The sequence below is a fragment of the Acipenser ruthenus genome, chromosome 47, assembly GCF_902713425.1.
Source record: "Acipenser ruthenus chromosome 47, fAciRut3.2 maternal haplotype, whole genome shotgun sequence".
NCBI classification, from domain to species: Eukaryota; Metazoa; Chordata; class Actinopteri; order Acipenseriformes; family Acipenseridae; genus Acipenser; species Acipenser ruthenus.
In genome coordinates, this window is record NC_081235.1 from 1,693,217 (window position 1) to 1,718,618 (window position 25,402).

Consider the following 25,402-nt stretch of genomic DNA (forward strand, 5'->3'; position numbering starts at 1 on the left):
TGGTTGAAAATAAAGAACGTGTCAAGAAAAAAAAAGAACTCTCTCTAAAGTGATTGATTGCCTGCCATGCAATGAGATGTTAGAATTTTTGACAAACACATAACTTGTCCAATCGTCTTGTAGAGGAGGCGGGAGTGTAATGATTCCATGTGGGCGGTAGAAAAAACAAGAACCAATTACATGTATCAAACTGCCTACCTGACAGCGAAACTATCTAATAAGCGATCGGCGCAGGCGGGCCTTTTGCCAGTCCTCTATCGCGCCGGCAGTATCAGTGGATCTTGGTCCTGTTCATTGTGTCTGTAGAGCCGCAGGTCAGAAATAACAACATCGATACTCGAGTGTGGGGAAAGGGTTACACCATTCGACCCAAAAGAGCACCGGAATTACGGAGATACAGGTATGGAGCAATCGGTCCCACAGAACGGACTTTTCTTAGACAGATTCCAGGAAAGCGACGTGGCGACCGCCATGCGGTGGAAACGAGAGGAGAGGCCTCAGTAGGCCTCGGTAAGTGGGCCGCCGAGTTCGCGGGGTGGGCAGGCCGAGAAGGAGAACAACACAGGTCCGACTCGGAGCAAAATATACAACGGGGCTTTATGGCCCGTTGGGGGCGAAAACTGTTTTCTATTGTAATTTGTAATTGTTGTATAGTTTACATGTTGTAATTATGTATTTATTTATTTTACCTTATTCCATTGTGGAGGGTAAAATAAAAAATCGTTAACAAGTGCTATGCAACATAATATCTATTAATAGAGAATATCCCCGTGTGACGATTATCTTGTTGTTTTTGTTAGTGAATGCGTTTCAGTATGCAGTGTTTTTATTTATTTATTTATTACGAGAACAGTGTTAAGAAAGCAAAACCCCTTGCATCGTATAATATTTTCTGGTTAAAAATCTAATTTGCATGTGATCAACTGTGTCACATTGGGTGACTGAAGAATAAAAACATTATTTACTTAATAAGATACTTGCACAGTTTTAATAAGAAGGTGTGAGTTTCTTGGGGTATGCCTATAATTTTACTAACCTTTGTTATTTAAATGCTTAACATATTGAGGGGTTTCGCTTTATTTTGTTAGGCGGCCCAGATGGGCGGGTTTTTTAAACGCAGTCACTGGCATTAAAGCATTGTGGCTTTTACCGGGAATAAGTGTTGTTTTTTTTGTTTTGTTTTTAGATTGATTAAATTGAGCCTGAATCCTCAGTGCAGTGCTTAATATACTCGATATTATGCGTGGAAAATATAATAGTGATCTCTTGGAAGAAGTGATGGAAAGTTTGTGTGGATGTTTACTGCCCGAACTCGCTGGGACTATCGATTAACGATCATTCGGTGTCCAATGGCGTGCGTTTCTAGAGAATCGTGTTTACAACTCTTATTACTAAAGTTGTAACTGCCAAAGGAAGCTATCTGGCTATTTCACAGAGCACTTCGGTGACTGTGGAGCGGGACGACGGCATTGTTGTAGCAGCTCTACTACAGAAACTGTCCTCAAAGTCAGGCAACATGGCTTGTAGTGTACTTTGCTTTCGGACATTGCTGCAAGAGGCCTTAAGGGTTTTTTTTTTAAAGCTATCTTTTTTAAACTTTCCAGCCTTACAAAAATATACATTTGTTTAAGGCTCATGCATTTACTGCTTTAGTGGGCTTGTGAAGCTATTCTGCTATCTACACAAGTGTTAATCATTGATTCTTCCTGGTCTTTGTTACTCAGACCATGTTCTATATTGAAGTGTTTTTTGTTTAAATCAGTATCCTTGTTAACCCTTTACACGACGATGAGTTCTCCAGTGAATTGCCGGTTAAAACTTTCCCTACAGTGTTTAATTCTAATTTTTCATGTTCCATTAAAACTGTCCTTAATTATTATTATTATTATTATTATTATTATTATTTTTTTTTTTTTTTTTTTTAAAGCTTAAGACTTGTGTAACTGAACTATGTCTTTATACCTTAACAGATCTACATGCGACTTCAAGTTGTGTCCCTCCCTTTTCAATATGTACATTTATTTTGTATTTATTGAGTCTTATCAGATGCGTTTTGTGACCCAGCGCTTGTCATTAAGTAGTCAAATTAAAAGGAAGGTGTATTTCAAACCTTAACAATGACAAGACAGCATGGGGTCTGCTACCGACTTTTGTCAAAGAGACAATAGAATTTTAACATGGATACTTAACTGTAGAGGCTATCCCTAAGCTAGAGTTTTGTGGTCCTCAATTAAAAAGGAAAACTTTCACTATTGAGTTTTCACTTAATGTGTTACAACTAGTCACGAAGGTTGTAGACTGGCTTCAGGTACATTGTAGTAAATATAACTAATCTCCTATGTGACACTTTGTACGTAATTGTAGAACAGTGCTCCCTCCTTTCAATAACTCATAAATACTGTTCATTCAGTTTGGTTACAGTCCAGTGTAATCTACTAATTCACTGTTTTCATTCAGGTTTTTGATGTGAAAGTCACAGTGAAATGGAGGGAGCACTGTAGTCTCTAGCACTTACAATAGTTGCTTTATTTAGGATTACTTTGATACTCAATAAAGCAGTTTGTTAAAAATATGTATTTGTAATGTGTTGCGTTTCCAATAAACTGCTGTATTTTGATGTCGCAAACCAGAGAAATTTAATATTACTCCCCTCATTCCTAGACTGCTTTGAATACGCTGATGAAATGTAAAGTCAGTCTGGCTGTGAGGGGACTGCGAAAGATTTTCTGACACCTTAGCAAGGTTCATAGACTCAGGCAGAGCATTCTGTATAGTAGATTTGAATGCAAGCAGAACCAAAGTGAGGTGTTAAAAATACACGCTGAAAAGGGAACAGTCCTTGAGGCTGATGGTTTCTTATGTTCTCTCCACAGGTATTTCCCGAAGAAGCAGAGCATCCTTTTTTTTTTTTTTTTTTTTTTTTTTTTTTTTTTTTAATTTTATTTATTTTATTTATTTTTTTCAAATTATTTTTACCTTCTCTCCCTACCCCCTTTTTTTTTTCAGCGTGTATTTTTATTACCTTATTTTGTTTTTAATACCTTCAGATTCGGGAACTGTGAAGTGTCTACATGGCAGTCAGAAGGGGCCACATTAGATACTTGAAAGTGAGTAGCAGATTTGTATGTTTAATATCATTGTTTTTCAGGACAAATTGTCCTTCCAGTTTGTCCAAACGCGTCTCAAGATGAGATTGATTTACTAGAAAGATGCAAGATTTGTCAACTCAAGGTAGATTTGTTTGTGTTTAAGAAGTTGGGGACTTGAGAGTAATTGATATTTAGTCATCTAACAATACCAAAATATTAAATAATGAATGGAACAAAAAGTAAAACATTTGCCAGAAGTAATTTAATTTATTCTCATGTATAGTTTTGATTTTGTTGTTCAATCTCAAGGTCGAAGTTACTACAGTATTTTTGCGTGCCTGTGGTAATAATGAATGTACAGTGCTACCCTGTTATAATGCAGTTGTCGGGGTCCATAATTAGGAGACAGTGTTATTTGTGTTTCACCTCATGAGTTTAAAGTTTACACCACTCTTATTTAAATTTGATATTTTTTATAGTAAATGTTGTAAACTGTAACACAGAATCCAATGATGTTTCTACACAGCTGTATTGTTTTGTAACATTAACTGACAGTTTGTTTTTACTTTTAGAAAAAAACAAACTGCGTAAGCAATGCGTTTAAATATGATAATGTAAAAACAATAAAACCAAATCAGTGTTGGTTTTCTTTTTTGTTTCTATTACAATTTATCCAAGCATAATTCATCACTTAAAGTATCTGGAACGTTCACCCAACGTTTGTGAGTCAAATTGCATTATGGGGGAAATGGGAGCCATGACCTTGCTGTGTTGTAACCGGTTCCGCACTGTAACGGGTCGCGTTAGAACGGGCTAGCGTTGTAGTTGTATCTCTGGTTGAAGGTAAAACCTATTAAAATAGTCAAGTTTGGGGTGCTACCAACACAGCTGAATAATTTTCATTTCCTGTTTCCATTAATTAACACAACAGTTGTTCATCATAGTGATGGAACATTTAGCAGAGTTATTTACTGTTTAAACTGTAATTCATGTGCAATAAACTGACTCCCATCGAATTCAAAGAAATATATATTTAAAAAATGAGAGATAAATAAACCTGTTTTTGGATTGCTACTAGCAACCAACTGTCATCCATCCAACATTACACTTGCTAGGGCACAATATTTTCAATCTGTTTGCAGCGTTGATTGAGTATGTAAAATAAGAACAAAGCTGTTCTAAAACTATTTATATGTACATGTACAGCTTGCCATTGAGAAGCCGTAAATTCGATTTTCACTGTAATATATTTATTCTTAGTGACGCTCTGAACCCTATCCACACTAATCAAATAACATCTGTTGAAACCACATACTTGCTATTCTAAAGTATCAACATTGGGTTTATAGTAGGGATGCAAGTTGGTTATGAGCGTTTATTTATTTATATATATATATATATATATATATATATATATATATATATATATATATATATATATATATATATATACTGAAAACTGAATTTGTGCATCCAATGGAACGGGACATAGTTATTATGCACATGTAATTTAAAAAGAAAAAAATAGGTTCCTATCAATGTATTATACCAGGGGTTGCCAAACTTCCTGACCCTACGAGCCTCATACTGACATTTTCATATGGCCGAGAGCCTCAAGACACACAATAAAACATGAAATGTTTGTGAGCATAGCATTTTAAGTGCTAGCATTTAATTGTAGAGTCTACAGTTTCTGTGCAATTTTTATTGTACTGTAGATCTACAGTGTATTACACTTTTTCTGCAGTTTGTTTATACTGTATGTATTATGCACTTTAAATAAAATATTCAGTTATTAGGAAGCAAAATACGATAAGTGCCCTGATTTCACCAAAAACAGCACATTGACACGTTTTTGTAAGGAGTCTTTGACACGCTCTTCCCTTGAGCTCTGGGGCCCGTTTCACAAGTTCTGCTGTTTGCGATGAGGTTGCGAGGACGCAGAGTTCAGCGCTGCGTGCGTTTCATAAAGCCGTCGCTTGTGCTCACTCTTTTTTGCGATCTGCGGTGAGTGAAATCACAATCGTAATCAATTTTAAGGCACAGCGACCGATTAGGTAAGTACACAGTAGCAGTGTTGCAAAGGAAAGCTTTTTTTTTTTTTTTTTTGAAATGATACAATTATTGAAGTTTTAATCATGAAGAAAAAAGTTGCAGATAATTACTGATGCAGTAAACAATGTTGTGAAGGAGCAAAGAATAGTAGCTGAAAGGATAGATCTAGTGAGCAGAATGAAATTAAAAGGAAAAAGGGAGATGAAAAAGTTTATTGAGGAAAACCAAAATACCTCCCTGTCGATGGAGATTGAGTTGCATAGACTTGACAGGCTGTACCTTGAAGTTCTAGACATATACATACATAAGGAAAGCCCTTCAGCTGTGCAGAAAGAAGGTCAATGCTGTGCAGTAAACGTATTTAAAGAAATGTTTACTGATCTGTGTTTACTTTTCTTTCTACACAGCTGAAAAAGTTAAGACACTCGCTACCTTGGCACTTCTATTGGTCTTTATTAGGGGGCATGCCTGATGATCAAGCTGTGTTTAGTGTCATTATTTAAACTTGTGGGGCAGGTAATAACATGGCGGTGGCTGCTGCACACAGCTTTGTTATTGCTGTGCTGAACTGTAGCTGAGACGAATTGGGGAAAGTGTTTTTTGTTTCCATGATTTGGGGGTCTGGCAGGTTTCTTTCAGTTTTTATCTAGAAGTGACAGAGGCGCGTGTCATTATTTTTGTCACTTGAGTGGTCCATTTTATTTATTTGTATCACATTTGTGTGTTATTTAATGTATTTTACACATTTCATTGTTTGGAATTAATAATAAATATTATCCACAGTTGCTGCACGGCATTGTCCAGTTTCAAGCAAAGCAATCTGCCCGATAATGCTATTATACTGAATACAGCGGTACTTTTTGTATATGATTGTTTAAATCATAAATAAAACATGTTTGTTTTTACAACTTGACCTTGACTCAGTTACAGTTTATCACCCGCAGAACTTTGGTTTACACATCATTTAAATAAATTGTTTTGTAGTTATTTAAGCATTTTGTATAAAGCATTTTTGTATACTGGTTGTACCTATATATATATATATATATATATATATATATATATATATATATATATATATATATTATATAAAAAAAATGTGGGGGGTGGTTAAGATACAGAGACAAGTTCATATTGTCATCAGAATGTTTAACCTGAGAAATCTATTTAATAAAGTGTACAGTTCCACAGGGAGCTAGTAGTAGGAGCGCCATGGTACGTCCTAAAATAGGATCTGCGATGAAAGTTGCTACTTGTGGTTGCTGTCTGGCAGTCGCAGGTTTCTGGTGATAATCGGCAATGCCGCAGCCCTGCAAAAGTTTTATGAAACCCAATTTATTTGCAAGGTACTTGCTCCGGTCCCCGAATGCTTGGTTTAAAAAAAAAAAAAAAGACTGCTGTATTTTTATTAAATATTTGAGAGCTTTGTGGATGACAAATCCACTTTATATTTTGAAAGGTATTACAGTACCTGCTCATGACAAAATGTAATATATGTAAATATACATTTTAGACCTGCAATATAACATTTAACCCTTTGCGGTCCATTGTCGGACTGGTTCCGACATTGCAATTATTCCTCACCAGTCCTTTGTCGGACTGGGTCCGACATTATAGCAACGCAATAAACGGGTGTCTAGTCGTTTTTTCTCCGGAAAAAGCCGAGAAAACCATTCAGTTGCCGAGTGGTAGCGACAGGAGCCGAGACAAGTCGGGGGGGGGAAAAAAAAGAAAGGCGTATCTCATGAATAGTCATACATGGTATCAGGTATCAGATAACGGGGCGGTCGGAAGTAAACAAGTTGGCTGACTGAATCAGCGCACAGAAAACACGGACATTTGCAGAGCTTTTTTGAGATGTTATAGTAATAAAATAATGACTTGGATTGCATTATTGAGGAGTTTGGTGATAAAACGAGTGATCAGGAGATGATCGATCGGTATGTACGACTAATTATTATTATTATTATTATTATTATTATTATTATTATTATTATTAATATTTATTTCTTACATAGGTGACCACTATAGCAAACGAAAGGGTGGGGCGGGGCTGGAGATGCCTAGTGAGTGCTTTGTTGAAATGCAGGGCCATTTAAACCCGTTTGACTGTGAAAAAAAATACTTTTAAACAGCGCGTCTAAAATTAACTGCACGTGTGAAAATTAATTAGACCTGGCGTGCCTGACGCGCAAGTAATAAATGGACCGCAAAGGGTTAAACATGCATTCTCTAGTTGGCGCCAACACTCCAATTTTATAAAAATTCATTCATGTGAAGGACGTTTGGCAATATTCCATGCCATCCAAAACTCATTCGAATCGTTCCATCAGCTTCTTACTGAACACAGAAAGGAGCATCTGCTGACTGCTGAGGCGTGTTTCTAAAGAGGCTAGCTCTGATCCAGGATGATATTCCGATGAAAAATTGTGATATGTTTCATAATGACGTTTTGAGGTTGAGTGATAACCTGTATTTTTGTCGGCTGACAAACTGCAAGTTGATTTGGTAAGACTCGAGGTACAGTGCCGTGAAAGTGTTTGCCCCCTGTCTGATTTTCTGCGTTTTTGCACATTTTTCACATTGAATTTGGTCTGATTTTTTTTGTGGATTGTAGTAGTATATAGAGGGAGTCTGAGAGAAAAAATAACACCAATATTTGGTGCTGCTTTAATTTTTTTTTGGTGTGCAAGGTTATCATGCAATATTCAGGTGTGAAAGTTATTGCCTCCCCTAGTTAACTCAACCCAATTAAAAGGATAATTAGGGTCAGCTGTTTGAGTACTTTGGTTAACAACCAGGCCTGATTTGGGCCAGCCCTGCCCAATATAAATCTTGACTAACTTTGGCCCTTACTATCAGAGTGAAGTTGTCAGCACACAGGTTCTAGAGGCACATCATGCCACGAACAAAAGAAATTCCTGAAGACCTCTGGAAAAAAGTTGTTGATGCCTATCGGTCTGGAAAGGGTTACAAAGCCATTTCTAAGGCTCTGGGGCTCCACCGAACCACAGTCAGAGCAATATTGTCCAAATGGAGAAAGTTTGGGACAGTAGTGAATCTTCCCAGGAGTGGTCGTCCTGCCAAAATCTCTCCAAGAGCAAGGCGTAAAATCGTCCAGGAAGTCACAAAGGACCCTAGAACAACATCCAGGGATCTGCAGGCCTCTCTTGCCTTGGCTAAGGTCAGTGTTCATGACTCCACCATCAGAAAGACACTGGGCAAAAATGGGATTCATGGCAGAGTAGCAAGGCGAAAACCATTGCTCACTAAGAAGAACATGAATGGTCGTCTCAAGTTTGCCATAAAGCACCTGGATGATCCTCAAGAGTTCTGGAACAATGTTCTATGGACAGATAAGTCAAAAGTGGAACTTTTTGGCCGACATGGGCCCTGTTATGTCTGGCGAAAACCAAACACTGCATTCCACAGTAAGAACCCGATACCAACAGTCAAGCATGGTGGTTGTAGTGTCATGGTTTGGGGATACTTTGCTGCATCAGGACCTGGACGCCTTGCCATCATTGAAGGAACCATGAATTCTGCTCTATCAGAGAATTCTCCTGGAGAATGTCAGGCCATTCGTCTGTGAGCTGAAGCTGAAGCGCAGCTGGGTCATGCAGCAAGACAATGATCTGAAACACACAAGCAAGTCTACATCAGAATGGTTGAACAAGAAATTTAAAGTTTTGGAATGGCCTAGTCAAAGTCCAGACCTAAACCCCATTGAGATGTTGTGGCATGACCTGAAACAAGCAGTTCGTGCTTGAAAACCCACAAATGTCACCTTGAGTTGAAGCAGTTCTGCATGGAGGAGTGGGCCAAAATTCCTCCACGGTGCTGTGAGAGACTAATCAATAACTACAGGAAGCGTTTGGTTGCAGTTATTGCTGCTAAAGGTGGCGTAACCAGTTATTGCGTCTAAGGGGGCGATTTACTTTCACACGGGGGCATTGGGTGTTGCATAACTTTCTTCAATAAATAAATGAAATATGTATCAAATTTGTGTTATTTGTTCACTCGGTCCCTTTTATCTAATATTAGGTTTTGGTTGACGATCTGATAACATTCAGTGTCAAATATGCAGAAAATCAGACCGGGGGCAAATACTTTTTCACGGCACTGTATGTTGCTACAGTATGTAACATTGCAGAAGTGGGTTTTGCTGGTTTCCAGCATCACTATGATCTTTACCTGCTGTACCACTTCATAGATGCCGGCACACACCTACAGGAAGCGTCAGCTTTCATTATACAAGACGTTAAAATATATTTATCATGAAGTACTTGTCCATCTAAATTTGACTGTCCTGGACAAATGGATGACCCTTAAAATTGACCCCTTTCTGAACACCACACTAAGCATGAAGCCGCAGTTATCCCTACGGAGAGCAGTCGGAGGCAATCGGGTAAGTCTTGTAACTTTTTTTTTTTTTTTAATGTTACTGTAATGTTAAAATGAAGGGATGTTTAATATGAAGTGCGCGATGAGCGGCTGCCAGCTTTGTGCTGAGACTGCCAATGCGATTTCATTGTAGCAGCATGTCAGTTCGGCTGTCTCTTGTCGCAGGGCTTGAAATGAACTTTTCCATGCACTAGCCACCATGGCTAGTGGATGGAAAAATCCACCGGCTGCACAGGCATTTTACTGGCCAACATTGTTCCGGTGGGCGACGACAAAAGAAAATGCAAAAACAAGCAACATTTATGAGCAGTCTCAACAGAGTCTGAAACAATCTGCCTTATGAGTGCAGATATAGCTTCTGAGATGTGTTGGGCATCTGCCCTCTCCACAGACTGCATGCCCACAAACTGCACAGTCACCAGCCCTTTCTGGCAGAATCATACATATACTATGGAGGAGGCTGTGTGGTCCAGTGGTTAAAGAAAAGGGCTTGTAACCAGAAGGTCCCCTTCATTGTGTGACCCTGAGCAAGTCACTTAACCTCCTTGTGCTTCGTCTTTCAGGTGAGACGTAATTGTAAGTGACTCTGCAGCTGATTCATAGTTCACACACCCTAGTCTCTGTAAGTCGCCTTGGATAAAGGTGTCTGCTAAATAAACAACTACTAGCTCCTCTATGACAGTGCTATTGGTTGAACCATCTGACATCACTGACAGGAACTCTGCACCTTTTATTTTTTTCTTGCAGATGCCTTCTTTCTACCTCAGTGTAGTGCATATATAACATTGTTTGTCATTCCTGTAAGTACTGCCTAGATTTAGCCCGTTCTGTTAATCAATCCTTTATTTATAAGTTATTTTCTATTGTCACACTTTCTGACTGGGGATCTGCTAAGCATTAACTTACTATGGTTTTTTTTCAAGCTTTAAACATTTCAGTTCAAGATACAATTGATTCCAGTAAATAAACCAAAATTCATCGTTAAGGATACGATTTTGTCACGGTGATTTTTAGTACATTTCACCAAATGTAGGTTTAGCAACATCAACATACACAATAGCTTTTAAAAAGTACACAAACCAATAATATAAAGATTCTTGCTTTTTACTGCTGGCAAGTTAACCGTTACTTTAGAGTACAACATTTGAAGGTCCTTTCACACCATGTAGTGAAACAGACTGAAATAAACTGTGTTCCTATTTCTCTGTGCGCATCCGGTGTAAAATGTACATATATATACAAAATCAGCATGTGAAAATGTTTTTAGAACAGTTTACAAACGAGAGGAGGCCATTCAGCCCACCTTGCTCGTTTGGTTGTTAGTAGCTTATTGATCCCAGAATCTCATCAAGCAGCTTCTTGAAGGATCCCAGGGTGTCAGCTTCAACAACATTACTGGGGAGTTGGTTCCAGACCCTCACAATTCTCTGTGTAAAAAAAAGTTCCTCCTATTTTCTGTTCTGAATGCCCCTTTATCTAATCTCCATTTGTGACCCCTGGTCCTTGTTTCTTTTTTCAGGTCAAAAAAGTCCCCTGGGTCGACATTGTCTATACCTTTTAGGATTTTGAATGTTTGAATCAGATCACCGCGTAGTCTTCTTTGTTCAAGACTGAATAGATTCAATTCTTTTAGCCTGTCTGCATACGACATCCCTTTTAAACCCGGGATAATTCTGGTTGGTCTTCTTTGCACTCTTTCTAGAGCAGCAATATCCTTTTTGTAACGAGGTGACCAGAACTGAACACAGTATTCTAGGTGAGGTCTTACTAATGCATTGTTTTAACATTACTTCCCTTGATTTAAATTCAACACTTCACAATATATCCGAGCATCTTGTTGGCCTTTTTTATAGCTTCCCCACATTGTCCAGATGAAGACATTTTTGAGTCAACATAAACTCCTAGGTCTTTTTCATAGTTCCCTTCTTCAATTTCAGTATCTCCCATATGATATTTATAATGCACATTTTTATTGCCTGCATGCAATACTTTACACTTTTCTCTATTAAATGTCATTTGCCATGTGTCTGCCCAGTTCTGAATGCTGTCTAGATCATTTTGAATGACCTTTGCTGCTGCAACAGTGTTTGCCACTCCTCCTATTTTTGTGTCGTCTGCAAATTTAACACGTTTGCTTCTATACCATAATCTAAATCATTAATGTAGATTAGGAATAACAGAAGACCTAATACTGATCCCTGTGGTACACCACTGGTTACCTCGCTCCATTTTGAGGTTTCTCCTCTAATCGGTACTTTCTGTTTTCTACATGTTAACCACTCCCTAATCCATGTGCATGCATTTCCTTGAATCCCTACTGCGTTCAGTTTGAGAATTAATCTTTTATGCGGGACTTTGTCAAAAGCTTTCTGGAAATCTAAATAAACCATGTTGTATGCTTTGCAATTATCCATTTTCAATGTTGCATCCTCAAAAAAGTCAAGTAGGTTAGTTAGACACGATCTCCCTTTCCTAAAACCATGCTGACTGTCTCACAGGATATTGTTACCATATAGGTAATTTTCCATTTTGGATCTTATTATAGGTTCCATAAGTTTACATATAATAGAAGTCAGGCTTATTGGTCTGTAGTTACCTGGTTCTGTTTTGCCTCCCTTTTTTGTGGATCGGTATTACGTTTGCTGTTTTCCAGTCTGTCGGTACAGCCCTTGTGTCAAGAGACTGTTGCATGATCTTGGTTAGCGGTTTGTAAATAACTTCTTTCATTTCTTTGAGTACTATTGGGAGGATCTCATCTGGCCCAGGGGATTTGTTTATTTTAAGAGCTCCTAGTCCCTTTAACACTTCTGCCTCTGTTATGCTAAAGTTATTTAAAATTGGATAGGAACAGGTCGACATGTGGGGCATGTTGTCCGTGTCTTCCTTTGTAAAAACCTGTGAAAAGTAATCATTTAATATATTTGCTTTTTTTTTTTTCTTCACCTATGATTTTGCCATTTGTGTCTCTTAGACATTTAACCTCCTCTTTTTGAATGTTCTCTTGCTGTTATAGTATTGGAAAAACATTTTGGAATTGGTTTTAGCCCCCTTAGCAATATTATTATTTATTTCTTAGCAGACACCCTTATCCAGGGGGACTTACAATTGTTACAAGATATCACATTATTTTTATATACAATTACCCATTTAAACAGTTGGGTTTTTACTGGAGCAATCTAGGTAAAGTACCTTGCTCAAGGGTACAACAGCAGTGTCCCTCACCGGGGATTGAACTCACGACCCTCCGGTCAGGAGTCCAGAGCCCTAACCACTAGATTTCTATCTATCTCTCTCTTGGCCTTTCTAACTTCGTTTTTGACTTGTGTTTGCAGTTCTAAGTACTCTTTCTGTGTACTTTGTTTTTGGTCCCTTTTAAATGCTCTGTAAAGTGCCTTTTTTCGCTGAATATTTTTTTTAATTGATCTATTAAACCATTTTGGCCATTTTGTTTTAGATTTAGATTTGTCTACTTTTGGGATGTAATTGTTTTGCGCATCTAGTATTACATTTAGAACATAACGTTTACAAACGAGAGGAGGCCATTCAGCCCATCTTGCTCGTTTGTTTGGTTGTTAGTAGCTTATTGATCCCAGAATCTCATCAAGCAGCTTCTTGAAGGATCCCAGGGTGTCAGCTTCAACAACATTACTGAGGAGTTGGTTCCAGACCCTCACAATTCCCTGTGTAAAAAAGTGCCTCCTATTTTTTTGTTCTGAATGCCCCTTTATCTAATCTCCATTTGTGACCCCTGGTCCTTGTTTCTATTTTTCATGTCAAAGTCCCCTGGGACGACATTTTATTAGTGTTCAAAATTAAACGGTATATATTTTTCTTCAATAACAAGACAACGTTTAAATTGGTTTCTGAGTAGCCTAACGAGCACTCGCTGTCCCTTTTAAACATTTTATATAAAAAAAAAAAACCTTAAGGTCAAATCATATAAGCAGCACCATGTCCATGAAACGGGGCATCACAAAGATCAGAAAAAAGACCAGAAACAGATAAACCCCTCATTTTGTCTACAATTTGCAGGAAATAAATATATGTTCAACAGCTATCTAAAGTATTTAGCAGTTTAGTTTTAGAGAAAAGTGAGTGTTTATTTTCAACAGACTACTTGGGTACACTAGCTACATTGTATGAAAAAAGTTTCAAGACATTTCATTAGTTTTTGAAGATGCAAGCCCACTTTTTTGTTTTCAAAAAATAAATTAACAAGCGCTGTATGTGTGAAGATCACAAGAGTTAACAGTAACATGCGATCTGTTAATTGACATGCTCACTGAACTACAAAATACAAATCTCATTCGCTGACCTACATAGCCACATGTAAATGCTGTGTGCATACACAACCAAACAATTTACAGATACTCGCACATTTGTATTTTCAGTGCATGACATACTGCATTTTGAAGGAAGTAAAGGCAGTGCCTAACCGAATGTGTGTTTACCATCCATTTCCAAGATTTCACACTTTTGTTCAAATTAATCTTAAATACCAAGTAAGAGTTTACTTTAACATGGTTGGATTAGTTTACTAGTAATCATTTGAATCCCTTTTTCAGAGTTTGTAGCATGCAAAATAACAGAAAATATTCGATGTACTATACTAATATTGAAAAAAATAACAAAAACTTGAACACACAGTAATATTAACCCTTTGCGGTCCATTTATTAATCGCGCGTCAGGCACGCCAGGTCTAATTAATTTTCACACGCGCAGTTAATTTTATACGCGCTGTTTAAAAGTATTTTTTTTCACAGTCAAACAGGTTTAAATGGCCCTGCATATCAACAAAGCACACACTAGGCATCTCCAGCCCCGCCCCACCCTTTCGTTTGCTATAGCGTTCAGCTATGTAAGAAATAAATAATAATAATAATAATAGTCGTACATACCGATCGATCATCTCCAGATCACTCGTTTTATCACCAAACTCCTCAATAATGCGATCCAAGTCATTATTTTATTACTATAACATCTGAAAAAAGCTCTGCAAATGTCCATGATAGTCTCAGTGCGCTGACGCACTTAGCCAGCTTGTTTACTATGCACGCCCATTATCTGATACCTGATACCATGTATGACTATTCATGAAATACGCCTTTTTTTTTTTTTTTTCCCGACTTGTCTCGGCTCCTGTCGCTCCCACTCGGCAATTGAATGGTTTTCTCGGCTTTTTCCGGAGAAAAAACGACTAAACACCCGTTTATTGCGTTGCTATAATGATGTCGGACCCAGTCCGACAAAGGACCTGTGAGGAATAATTGCAATGTCGGACCCAGTCCGACCAATGGACCGCAAAGGGTTAATTAACGCGTTGGACCAGGGGCACTTCGTAATATCCAATGTGTTTATAACCGCAGTCACTGTATTAAAATTAAAACTTCACCAGTTATACATTGTGAGCAATTGATCCCATGCATTCTCCTTTTACATCTGATCTTTATAATCCGCTCTTGACTGCATATGCGCAGGGATAAACACTGATTTGAACTGTCCGCGACTGCAGTTTGAGCCGGGCGATTGCCAGTAGAAAGTATAAACTGCAGATCGACACGACAGCGATGATCGCCAGTCACCGTGCTCTTCAGCGACAGTCGAGTGATGTTAAGTGTACAAAAACATACCCGCCACTGTAGCATATAAGTGTGAAATTTACCCACCACAGACAAAATTTAACCCGCGTTTGGCAGGTGTTAATTTCGAACCCTGTTGTCGGTCTCGTTCGGTATAGAATTTTGTTTGTTTGGGGAAAATAACCATTGCATCATTAGTTTTTAGTGTTTCATGTTTTTGATATAGTAATATATAAATTCTGCCAACATTTGTTTCTGCATAAATCTCAAGAAATTCATTTGAATGTAAGGAGCTTATTTATCCCAGAATCTCAACAAGCAGCTTCTTGAAGGATCCCAGGGTGTCGGCTTCAACATTACTGGTTCCAGACTCCCACAGTTTTGTGTAAAAAAACACTTATTGTCATTGTGAAAAACAGAAATGTTATTTCAATAGAACTTGTATAAAAAATTTGTTTACCATTGTAATATTATAACAATATAAATCGCAACATAACCATTTTTTTCCCAATGGCAGCATTATATAGGTATAAGTAACAACATTTTTTACTTTGCAGTATTCTTAAGTGTGGCAAAAAGTCATTGTGCAGTCATATCACAAACGTACATCAGAAAACTTTTCAATCGCGTCATATACAGGGTAATTGGAAAGGTAGGTTTACCATATCACACGCCATATCATTGATGTGGTAAACTTACTTTCTGTCTTCCACAGTTTTGGATATGGGTGTGTATCGCTGTATTATCTGTGAAGTGTACTTCCTCAGCAGAATAAATCTGTTTTGACCAGTACCAATCCTGACAAGGTTTCCTTACAACCCCTTGTAACATCAACAAGCAGGCATCCATTTATTACTCTGCCAATGTGGCCATCCATTTTTATCTGCTTTTCTATGGATGGGCCGGTCTGTCCATGAATTTCTTAGGGACTGCTGCCAGCAAGAAACAAAACTGCAGACGATAGTAGAATATATTATGCCTCTTGATTTAGTGCAGCACGTTGAAACGACGTGAAGCTTTTCAGATGCGCACGTAACCCCATGTAACGCTACTCTCACGGGAGTGACACAATTGGAATCGATTGCGCTCCAAGTGGAAATCGCGGGATAAGCAGCTGGCTGGTTAATTGATTTATTACATGTGCATTTATCAACAACAGTCAATGCATTAACATTTTATTTTTCAAAATCAAAAACAAACATTAGGACTTATCAGAAGATCCCCCAATAACTAAAACTGCTGTGCATAGTAGTGAAACAGCAAGGCGCAACTTGCATTCAAATGAAAAAGCTTGATTAAAAAAAATACATAAATAAAAATCAGGACTTCAACAGTCAATATTGAGGCTGTTTTTCTCGTTACATATAACTAGAGCACTGCAAATGCAGTTAGGATATCAAAATATCAATCTTAATTCAGTTTACATCTACATTGTGGAAGTAGTTTGACATACTTTAGCACACGATATTGAGAGAGTGGGAGAATAGACACTGGTGGTCTGCTGGTTATAGTGACGTTAAATCACTGACCGTACCCTCTCTCTTCCATATGTTTTCAGGAAGTTTATGACATGTCTAACGGTTACGAAGACCACATGGCTGATGAGGCAAAGGATGCCAAAACAAACCTGATCGTGAACTACCTCCCCCAGAACATGACCCAGGATGAGCTGCGCAGCCTCTTTAGCAGCATTGGGGAGGTGGAGTCTGCCAAACTCATCCGCGACAAAGTGGCAGGTAAAGCGCTTTCTACACAAGGCCCTTATCAGGGAGACAACAGTGAGTCCAAAACATTTTTAAGACTTCTTATTATTATGAAAACATTGTAGTGAGGAATGTAATGAATGTACTTTTTCATCTGAACTTGTAGTAACACTGGAACTAACCAATGTATCTTGGATAAATTGTACTCTGAGTTTAATTATGAGGCTATTATGTAAATCTGAGGCTAAATCCTGTATAATTGCTATGTTTTGTACTCTATCCTTTCCAATGATCAATCTACGTTTTGAATCAATGATTTGGTATTTATAATCCTCTTGATAGTTAATCGTATATTTAAAACGTTACATTGATTTGACAAGGTGTGTTGAATTACAATGATTTTTTGAAACTTTTTGAAAAAAGTGAATCCATGGAAAATGCCATGTACCAGACATTTTCAGTTAAACACTATTGAAGTGCTGTGATGTTAAGATTTAGATTTTCATTTAACCATTTAAATCTTTATAGCCTTAATGCATGTTAATTGGCAATAAAGAAGTCCATGATACTTGAGTTGGTGATGGTGGACTATTTAGTGGGATGGGTAGTAGCATGAGTTATGATCAAGATTTTACAAGAAATGCATTGCTTTCTTTGCTCTTATGTTTTATATGCTATATTTTTAAACATGTTGCTGACTTTTTACATTTTCAATCACACATCATAGATCATAAATAAAACTAGGCAGTACATTTGTGCACATTTACTCTGGAGTTTTCTCCAGGAGAATGTTTGTTTTGTAGAGATTGCAGTGTATCCAGATCACGCTCCCTCCTGCAGTGATGCTGGTTTTCTGTTCCCACAACACGCCACTCATTTCAGTCAGCGCACCAGTATTGCAGCAAGGAGCAGGAGCGGGATACACTGATGTTTAGAAGAAAAAATTGTTCTCCTGGCACACGTTCCCGAGTTAAAAAAATAACTCCCTAGTTTATTTATTATGATGTGTGAATACAGAAATGTTGCTTGTGATCTGATCGCTTTCAATCAAAAGCATGACTTAATCTATTGTGCATTTCCTTCAGTACAGGCAGTGACTTCACAAGAGTGTTTTTGAATTGTGCTGTGTTTTGTTTTTTTGGGGGGGAGGTGATAAAACCATGAAGCACTCAGTGGTGATTTCATTATTTTGAAAGCCTGTTTATAGTGACCTCTCTAAATCCCCTATGTGTGTATTTCCATATGTTCAGTACTTTGTCTAAGCGCCATGTATAGTCGGTCATTATAAGCAGGTTTTAGTAAATATTGAGATAGGTGGGTATTGGATTGAATGCCATGTACTTCTGAAATAATTTCAGAGAAATCACTAAACCAGTTACTTGCAAATGTTTCTAATCCAGAATCAGAAAGTCATTAGATATGGGTTTGAAAGTTGTGGTTTTTTTTGTAAATCCAAGTCCTTGAAGGATGCAATTATAAATGAGGTTATTGTAATGGGTACTGAACTTCTGTGTCTGTACAGTATTGTTGTGTTCTATTCTTGGAGTGACTTCATTGTTTACTGCTGTGGAGTTAGTCCCATGTTGTGAGCAAAACCTTGTATGCATTTACTTTGTCTGCTTAAATAGAAGCATGCTTTATGAAGTTTACTAACTGCACATTTCCAGAAATATGAACCAGTAACCAGCATTCTTTTCTTTTTGTAGGCCACAGTTTAGGGTATGGTTTTGTAAACTATGTAAACCCTAGTGATGCAGAAAGGGCAATCAGTACACTCAATGGGCTGAGACTACAGTCTAAAACTATCAAGGTAAGTAGATCTAATATAAGTTGATACTGCGCACTGGTCACATCTGTGTGTGTGTAAATTTACAGCAGTGGGAACTGGTCACCTTTTTTATTTTTATGAATGTACTTCTTTTGAAGTCAGTAACACAGGGCAGTCCCATAGGTAGTGCGATATTCACAAACTTGAAACCCACTATTTTATTCCTTTTTTTTTTAAATGTAGGTTTCTTATGCTCGGCCAAGCTCCGATACCATTAAGGATGCAAATCTCTATATTAGCGGGCTGCCGAAGACAATGACGCAGAAAGATGTGGAAGATATGTTCACGAGATATGGACGCATAATCAACTCTCGTGTCCTTGTCGATCAGGCCTCAGGTATGCTCTTCAACAAGAATTGGCTAAAATACAATTTTACTACATGATTTTTGTGGACATTTGTTTATTTTATTGTTAAGTATAAACTGGTTATAAACATACTGTTACAGCTAGACAAAGTGTTTATTTGAAAACACGTAGATATTTAAATGCCAGACCCTGTCCTTTACTTACACATAACAGTATATTTAAAGTGCACCATAACTCTGATTTCCAATTAATCCATGCAGTTTCTTAGTTAACCCTTTGCAGTCCATTTAAGTGCGTGTCAGGCGCGTCAGGTCCAATTTATTTTCACACGCGCAGTTAATTTTAGACGCGCTGTTTAAAAGTATTTTTCTCCACAGTCAAATGGGTTTAAAAGGCCCTACATATCAACAAAGCACTCACTAGGCATCTCCAGCCCCGCCCCACCCTTTCGTTCGCTATAGCTTTCACATATGCTAAGAAATAAATAATAATAATAATAGTCGCACATACCGATCAATCATCTCCTGATCACTCGTTTTATCATCAAACGCCTCAATAATGCGATCCAAGTCATTATTTTATTACTATAACATCTGACAAAAGCTCTGCAAATGTCTGTGATATTCTCTGAGCGCTGATGCAATAACAGCCAGCTTGTTTCCTTATGGCCGCCGTTATCTGATGCCAGGGGCAAGTATGACTATTCATGAGATACGCCCTTTTTTTTTTGGCTTGTCTCGGCTCCTGTCGCTCCCACTCGGCCATTGAATAGTTCTCTGCTTTTTCCGGAGAAAAAACAACTAGAAACCCGTTGTTTTGCGTCTTTTTGATGTCGGACATGGTCCGACATTGGACCGGATAGGAATAATTGCAATGTCGGACCAGGTCCGACATAGGACTGCAAAGGGTTAACATTATTTTGACGGTGTTGTGGTTTTCTTTCCAGTAAAGTCCGGTAAAGTGAAACTGCCAGTACAGTGCTATGTGTCTGTTAATGTAAATGTCTCCATGATCAGCCGCAGCTCTAGTTACACAAGCTTGTAATATTAAATATGATTGTACAGCCATGACTGTGGGGGAAAAAAAAAAAAAAAAAACTTTACTGTCTTTCTTTCACGTGGGACTACTTGCAGTAATATTGCACCGATTCCAACGTTTAAAACTGAATAAATCAGTGAGATGAATCCTCTTTTTAAAATAATAAAAATGTGTTTATTGTTTTATTAATTGTTCTGAATCTTATTGGAACCATTCTGTTATTTCTTAACTATATTTCAGCATATTTTAAAGAGATAGCAAACAGCAACTCTGACTGTCATATTTCTGTTTCTAATTAGAACCACTGTCCCGCCAAACGCAACGTTGGTGCGTATGTTATGTAATTAAGCTAAATGGCTTTCATTGGGAGAAATGAAACAAAACGGTGTGTATTGATTCATCTACCAGCACATATTCAAAGTAATCGTGCTGGCAGTCTTACACAAGTACATTTTTCAAAGCCTTTGCCAACGTGTCGAACTTGGTGAAAATTGAGCCACACAGGAAAACCATTTCACTTGTGGCGACTGGCGTGCAGCTAGCGGGAACGTAGCTACATGTTTTGCACAAACACAAAATGCATAAATAAACCATTATTATCAATAGACTTTGAAAGTGTGGTGACACACAATGGAATGGATCTAAGTGTGTCTGCCTGGTATGTGTCCTAGCTCCCTCCTTTAAGAACCATACAGACCAGAAAATCTTAACCCTAATTTTGTTTTTCTTTTAGGTTTGTCAAGGGGAGTTGCCTTTATTCGCTTTGACAAAAGGTCAGAAGCTGAGGACGCAATCAAAGACTTGAATGGTCAGAAGCCACCAGGTGCCGCAGAGCCCATCACAGTCAAATACGCTGCGAACCCCAACCAGACCAAGAACACAGCATTGCTCTCGCAGCTTTACCATTCACAGTCCCGACGCTTTGGAGGGCCAGTGCATCACCAGGCCCAGAGATTTCGGTGAGTAGTATTTCAAAAGGGTAATGACAAACACGATAACCGACATTTGCAATTGCTTTTAAATCACTTATCCCATTTAGTTTGGAGGGAAACAAATGACACCAACATCAAATTTATATTCCTACTAGTTATAGATGTGTCTCGCCATCAAATTGACAAGAGGAATTCTCAATTTAACTTTTCTGTTTTGTGTTATCTTTTCTTCTCATAAATTAAAGACGGCTAGTACATTTCAAAATTGGTTTAACGTTTGATTGTACAGATTGCTCTGTTGCTGTTCCCATTGTTGTGCGGCTGAGAGGTTGCTTGAAAGGCCAGTGACAGGCAGGAACAAAACAAGCAAACGTAAGGGACAATTGGTGTGGCAAAGCCATAGATCAGGGTCAGGCTAACTAAAGAAAACAGAAGTTTCTCTGGCAGTATCATTGTATCATTAGGTGTGCAGTTTTCTATGATTCATTAGTTCCATTAGCGGTGTTGTCTAATTAACTCTTCCTAATAAGAACTGTGTGCCTGGCTAAGCTGCTGCCTCTCCCTTCAGGTTCTCTCCCATGAGTGTGGATCACATGAGCGGTCTGTCTGGAGTCAACGTTCCCGGAAACTCCACGTCTGGCTGGTGCATCTTCGTCTACAATCTGGGCCAGGACGCAGATGAAGGAATCCTCTGGCAGATGTTTGGCCCCTTTGGCGCAGTCACCAATGTCAAAGTGATCCGAGATTTTAACACCAATAAATGTAAAGGGTTCGGTTTTGTGACCATGACAAACTACGAAGAGGCTGCTATGGCCATCGCAAGCCTCAATGGCTATCGCCTTGGGGACAAGATCTTACAGGTCTCATTCAAAACCAGCAAGTCTCACAAGTAATTTCTTGCACACGTGTGTTTTCTACAAATTAATTAAGTTGACACAGTTGAAAAGGCAAATTTTCTTTTTGTTAGTGTAATATCCATTCTGCGCCAATTTTCACAAGTGTTTTCTTTGTCCTAGTCTATATAGGAAAGTGTAGGAAGATTGATATTCTGGGATGCAACTAACGTGTTCAAATGTTTTTTGAGATATCCCACAATCTATTGACCAATTCTGAGTTTCTAAATTAATTTGTATGTCTGCAATGCTAAGAGTACAGAAGTTACTTGGTAATGTCACTATAAGATATGTGCCATATGCATGGTAAAACAAAAATCACAGCATGCACTGTCTTTATAAGTCTCTGATTCTCTTTACACTAAGGTCACGATGCTTTTAAGATGCTGTCCGCTTTTGTTTTATGTAGTTAAGATTAAGCATACAGAATGCAGATGCCTTCGCTTTTTTGTGTGTTTGTTTTTTTGTCAATCGCTTACGTTTGTTTGGACTAGAAAAGAAGGTAAACTTTCCCACCCATAAATGAATCAGAGGTCTTGTATAGGCATAGCATGCTGGAACCATACTCAACACAACCTAATAAGATGTGGCATATTCATCGCAGGAGATGTATTGAGCAGCCAGGAAGAGGCAAAATAAATAGTTTTAAAGTTCCGTTTTGAAAGGGACCTTGTTAGACCAGCTACTTTTAGGGAAGGACCAAAGAGTTCCAAGGAACTTGAGTTGATGACAACCTGAACACAACTGCCGGGCTGAGTTTTAACCAAGATGAAGGAAGTTTTATCTCACAAACAATGATGAAAGAATTGCTTGAATTTAAAAACTAGAGAAATCGCTAATGACAGAATTTCACCTACCAACATTTGAGCATTCAAGTTTTCTTGTATCCCTTCTAGCTGGTTCCATTTTATTTTGTTTTAAATAGGGCTTTATGTTTAATCCATTCTCTATTGAGAACTGTACTTAAGCTTTTTTTCATGCAGTTTAGTTTGGTAGCATTCAAAATCTTTGTTTTAAAATAGATTTAAAACTAATCCCAAGTTTCTGGAAAACTGCCTTGAGACATTTTGGTTGTTCTGTTTAATTTTCTTTTGCTTTTTTGTGTTTCCTTTGTTTTGTTTGATTATTGTTTTACTTTTGCATTTACCATTAAATTTGATTTTGTTTTGCTGAAATTTTGTTTTGTTTCATTTTGTTTTGTTTTACATTTATTTACCCTTTTCTTTCTTTTCTTTTTTTAATTTGTTTTTTACTTTTGGTAGGTATGTACTTTTTAAAAAAGGCCAACATTTCAAACTGAGCCTTTTTACCAACGTTGGTCTTGCCATCGTCAGTAGAGGTCAGTCCAGTTAATATAAAGATCACCACTCTCCAGAAAGTATAGTCTTAGCCAAAGCATGTATTTTCACCACTAACGTCTTGAACAAACTGATGCTTTAAGAGCAGAGTACCGTTTTTAGTTGACTTTTTCCATCCTGGCTTATTTTAAGTGTTTTATTTTTTTATTTAGGAGTTACGTTTTAGGAGTCTTGTCTTCAGAGGGACCAAATATTATTGCTTTTTGTTTTTAGTAAAGTAACATTGCTACAAACGTAAGAAGTCTAAGGCAATAAGCCTCCAACCAGTTACCTTTTTATTAAAAAGCGCATCTGCATGTTTTATACAGTAATTAAAAATAATTAACCAGTTTCCAGTATTGGCATAGATTATGCCCATGACTTTTTATAGACTAACCAGAAACCCAAATTTAAAATGCCAGATTTAGTATAAACCATAATCTTGACAACCAATGCTCTATTTCACTCTTCACCCATACTTGCTTAATTCCAATTGTTTTTACATTAAGCATTTTGTACTTAGTGTGTGTCTACAACTAATAGGGTATGTGTTCTCCAGAAAAGGCAGTTTCGATATTGGCTAGAGTATTGTAGTAGTTTTATAATAATATTAAAGGCAAGCTTTGTAAAAAAAAAAAGCAGCTAATGGGTGGAGTTGAGTGGTTTTAGTCAAAGATATTAAAGTGAATACATTTAGAAGGGCATTGAGACGGACAGCAACAGTTTTAAAGTAAGATTGTCTACACTTTGAGGTACAGAGATGAGGGTAGAATAGCTGGTTGGTTCTGATTGCTTATTTTAACAAAACAAACGGTTAACGTCCTGGAATTTCACAATGCTTCATGAGCCAAGAGGTTAATGACACTTTGGCCATACTTCACATAGAAATTCAGGAATTAGCTGAACTTTCATTTGTTTTGGCTTTTTATTTATTTATTATGTTTTTATTCAAACTGAAATGCAGTGCTCTTGCCCAGAGGAAATCCCAGATTAAATATCACTGAGTTTAACATCTTATTCTAGGGTGCTGTTAACTTCACTGGAACCCCCTTCAGAACTAAAGTCTTATTTTATGTCTTCATGAAATTCTTAATAGTTTGTATCTCGTGGTCAGTATGCAATTACAGATTTGGAGCTCAGCTTAGAGGATTTTAATAGCGTGTCTTTTTAAAAAAAAGTGTTTAGTAGTTCTCTATACAAGTTTCCCTCCAATCTGTTCTGAAGTTAAGCTATGAAAATATTAATAAATGGATCAACCGGTAGAGGATATGGTTACATCAAAAGGGTACACGACCACAACTTGATGTTTGTTAAATTTGACAGACTTTACACTGATGTGTGATCTGCCAATATATAGTAGTCAAATCCACCCATATGCAAATACACCCCTATATATTAAACTGGTTTCCAGTCCTCCCCAAACATGCACTTGAAGATCAATGTGATAAATATATATATTGGTTTTTTAATGAGCTTTTACCTTTGAATTTGATAAATTAACAGGTGCAGTATTTGCAGATTCCTAGAAGCTTTGAGATGAGCAATGATTGTTCAAGACCTTCCCACATTGTCACAAGCGTGGGTGAGGGCGGGGGGTAAATTGCAAAAACTTTTTTTTTTTTTTTTTTTTTTTTTGCAATTTTGAAACTGGATTTAGTGTAGTAAATCACCCTTCTCTTTTTCTAGCCTTAATTTATAGAGTAAACAAAAGGACTTGGCAGTATGTTTGGTTACATGCCGAGTATGGACCAGAAGGCTTAATTTATTTTACCCATATTGTATATGGTTATACATTTTGTAAATTTAGTTTCAGTCTGTTTCTTGATTTTTATTATTGGTTTGTTTTGAATAAATTATTTTTTAGGTATTATTTATTATTTTTTTTCTCTGTTCAAAATGTACTGTCTAACATTATTTTAAATAAAGAGTCAGACACTGTTTTTCAAAGCTGAAGAAATAAAGATGAATCATTTTCCTTGTTCCGAGCGGTTTGGTGTAACAAGGACTGTCTATCCTCCAGGTTTTCTGCTCCTGGTTGTTGTCGCATGTTTCTACACCACACAAATCCCGGGTTCAATTTAACAAGCATTGTAATGTAAAACTATGCAATTTTAATGTTTTCACCTTGTATTCTGTTGGACTTTGCACTCACTTCTTGTCAATTTTTGTGATGTGAGGCACATGGGCTCTTCATATCTATGAAATACACCAGCAGTAATAAGATTGCCTGCACACA

General features: G+C 37.5%; 1 protein-coding gene across 3 annotated transcripts; it reads left to right on the plus strand.

The window, feature by feature from the left end:
* The first annotated feature begins 228 nt into the window (after nucleotides 1–228).
* LOC117966371 (ELAV-like protein 1) lies at nucleotides 229–23,004 on the plus strand. Of its 3 annotated transcripts, none has more exons than XM_034912323.2 (7): nucleotides 229–400; nucleotides 3,048–3,107; nucleotides 16,687–16,906; nucleotides 18,538–18,641; nucleotides 18,843–18,996; nucleotides 20,738–20,963; nucleotides 21,505–23,004. In XM_034912323.2, the coding sequence occupies exons 2-7, from the start codon at nucleotides 3,072–3,074 to the stop codon at nucleotides 21,827–21,829; spliced, it is 1,065 nt and encodes a 354-aa protein (XP_034768214.1). In that variant the 5' UTR covers nucleotides 229–400; nucleotides 3,048–3,071; the 3' UTR covers nucleotides 21,830–23,004. The 3 variants fall into 3 exon arrangements, with proteins under 3 accessions (XP_034768214.1, XP_034768215.1, XP_034768216.1); XM_034912324.2 differs by having other exon boundaries at nucleotides 16,687–16,864; XM_034912325.2 differs by lacking the exon at nucleotides 3,048–3,107.
* Nucleotides 23,005–25,402: the final 2,398 nt, after the last annotated feature.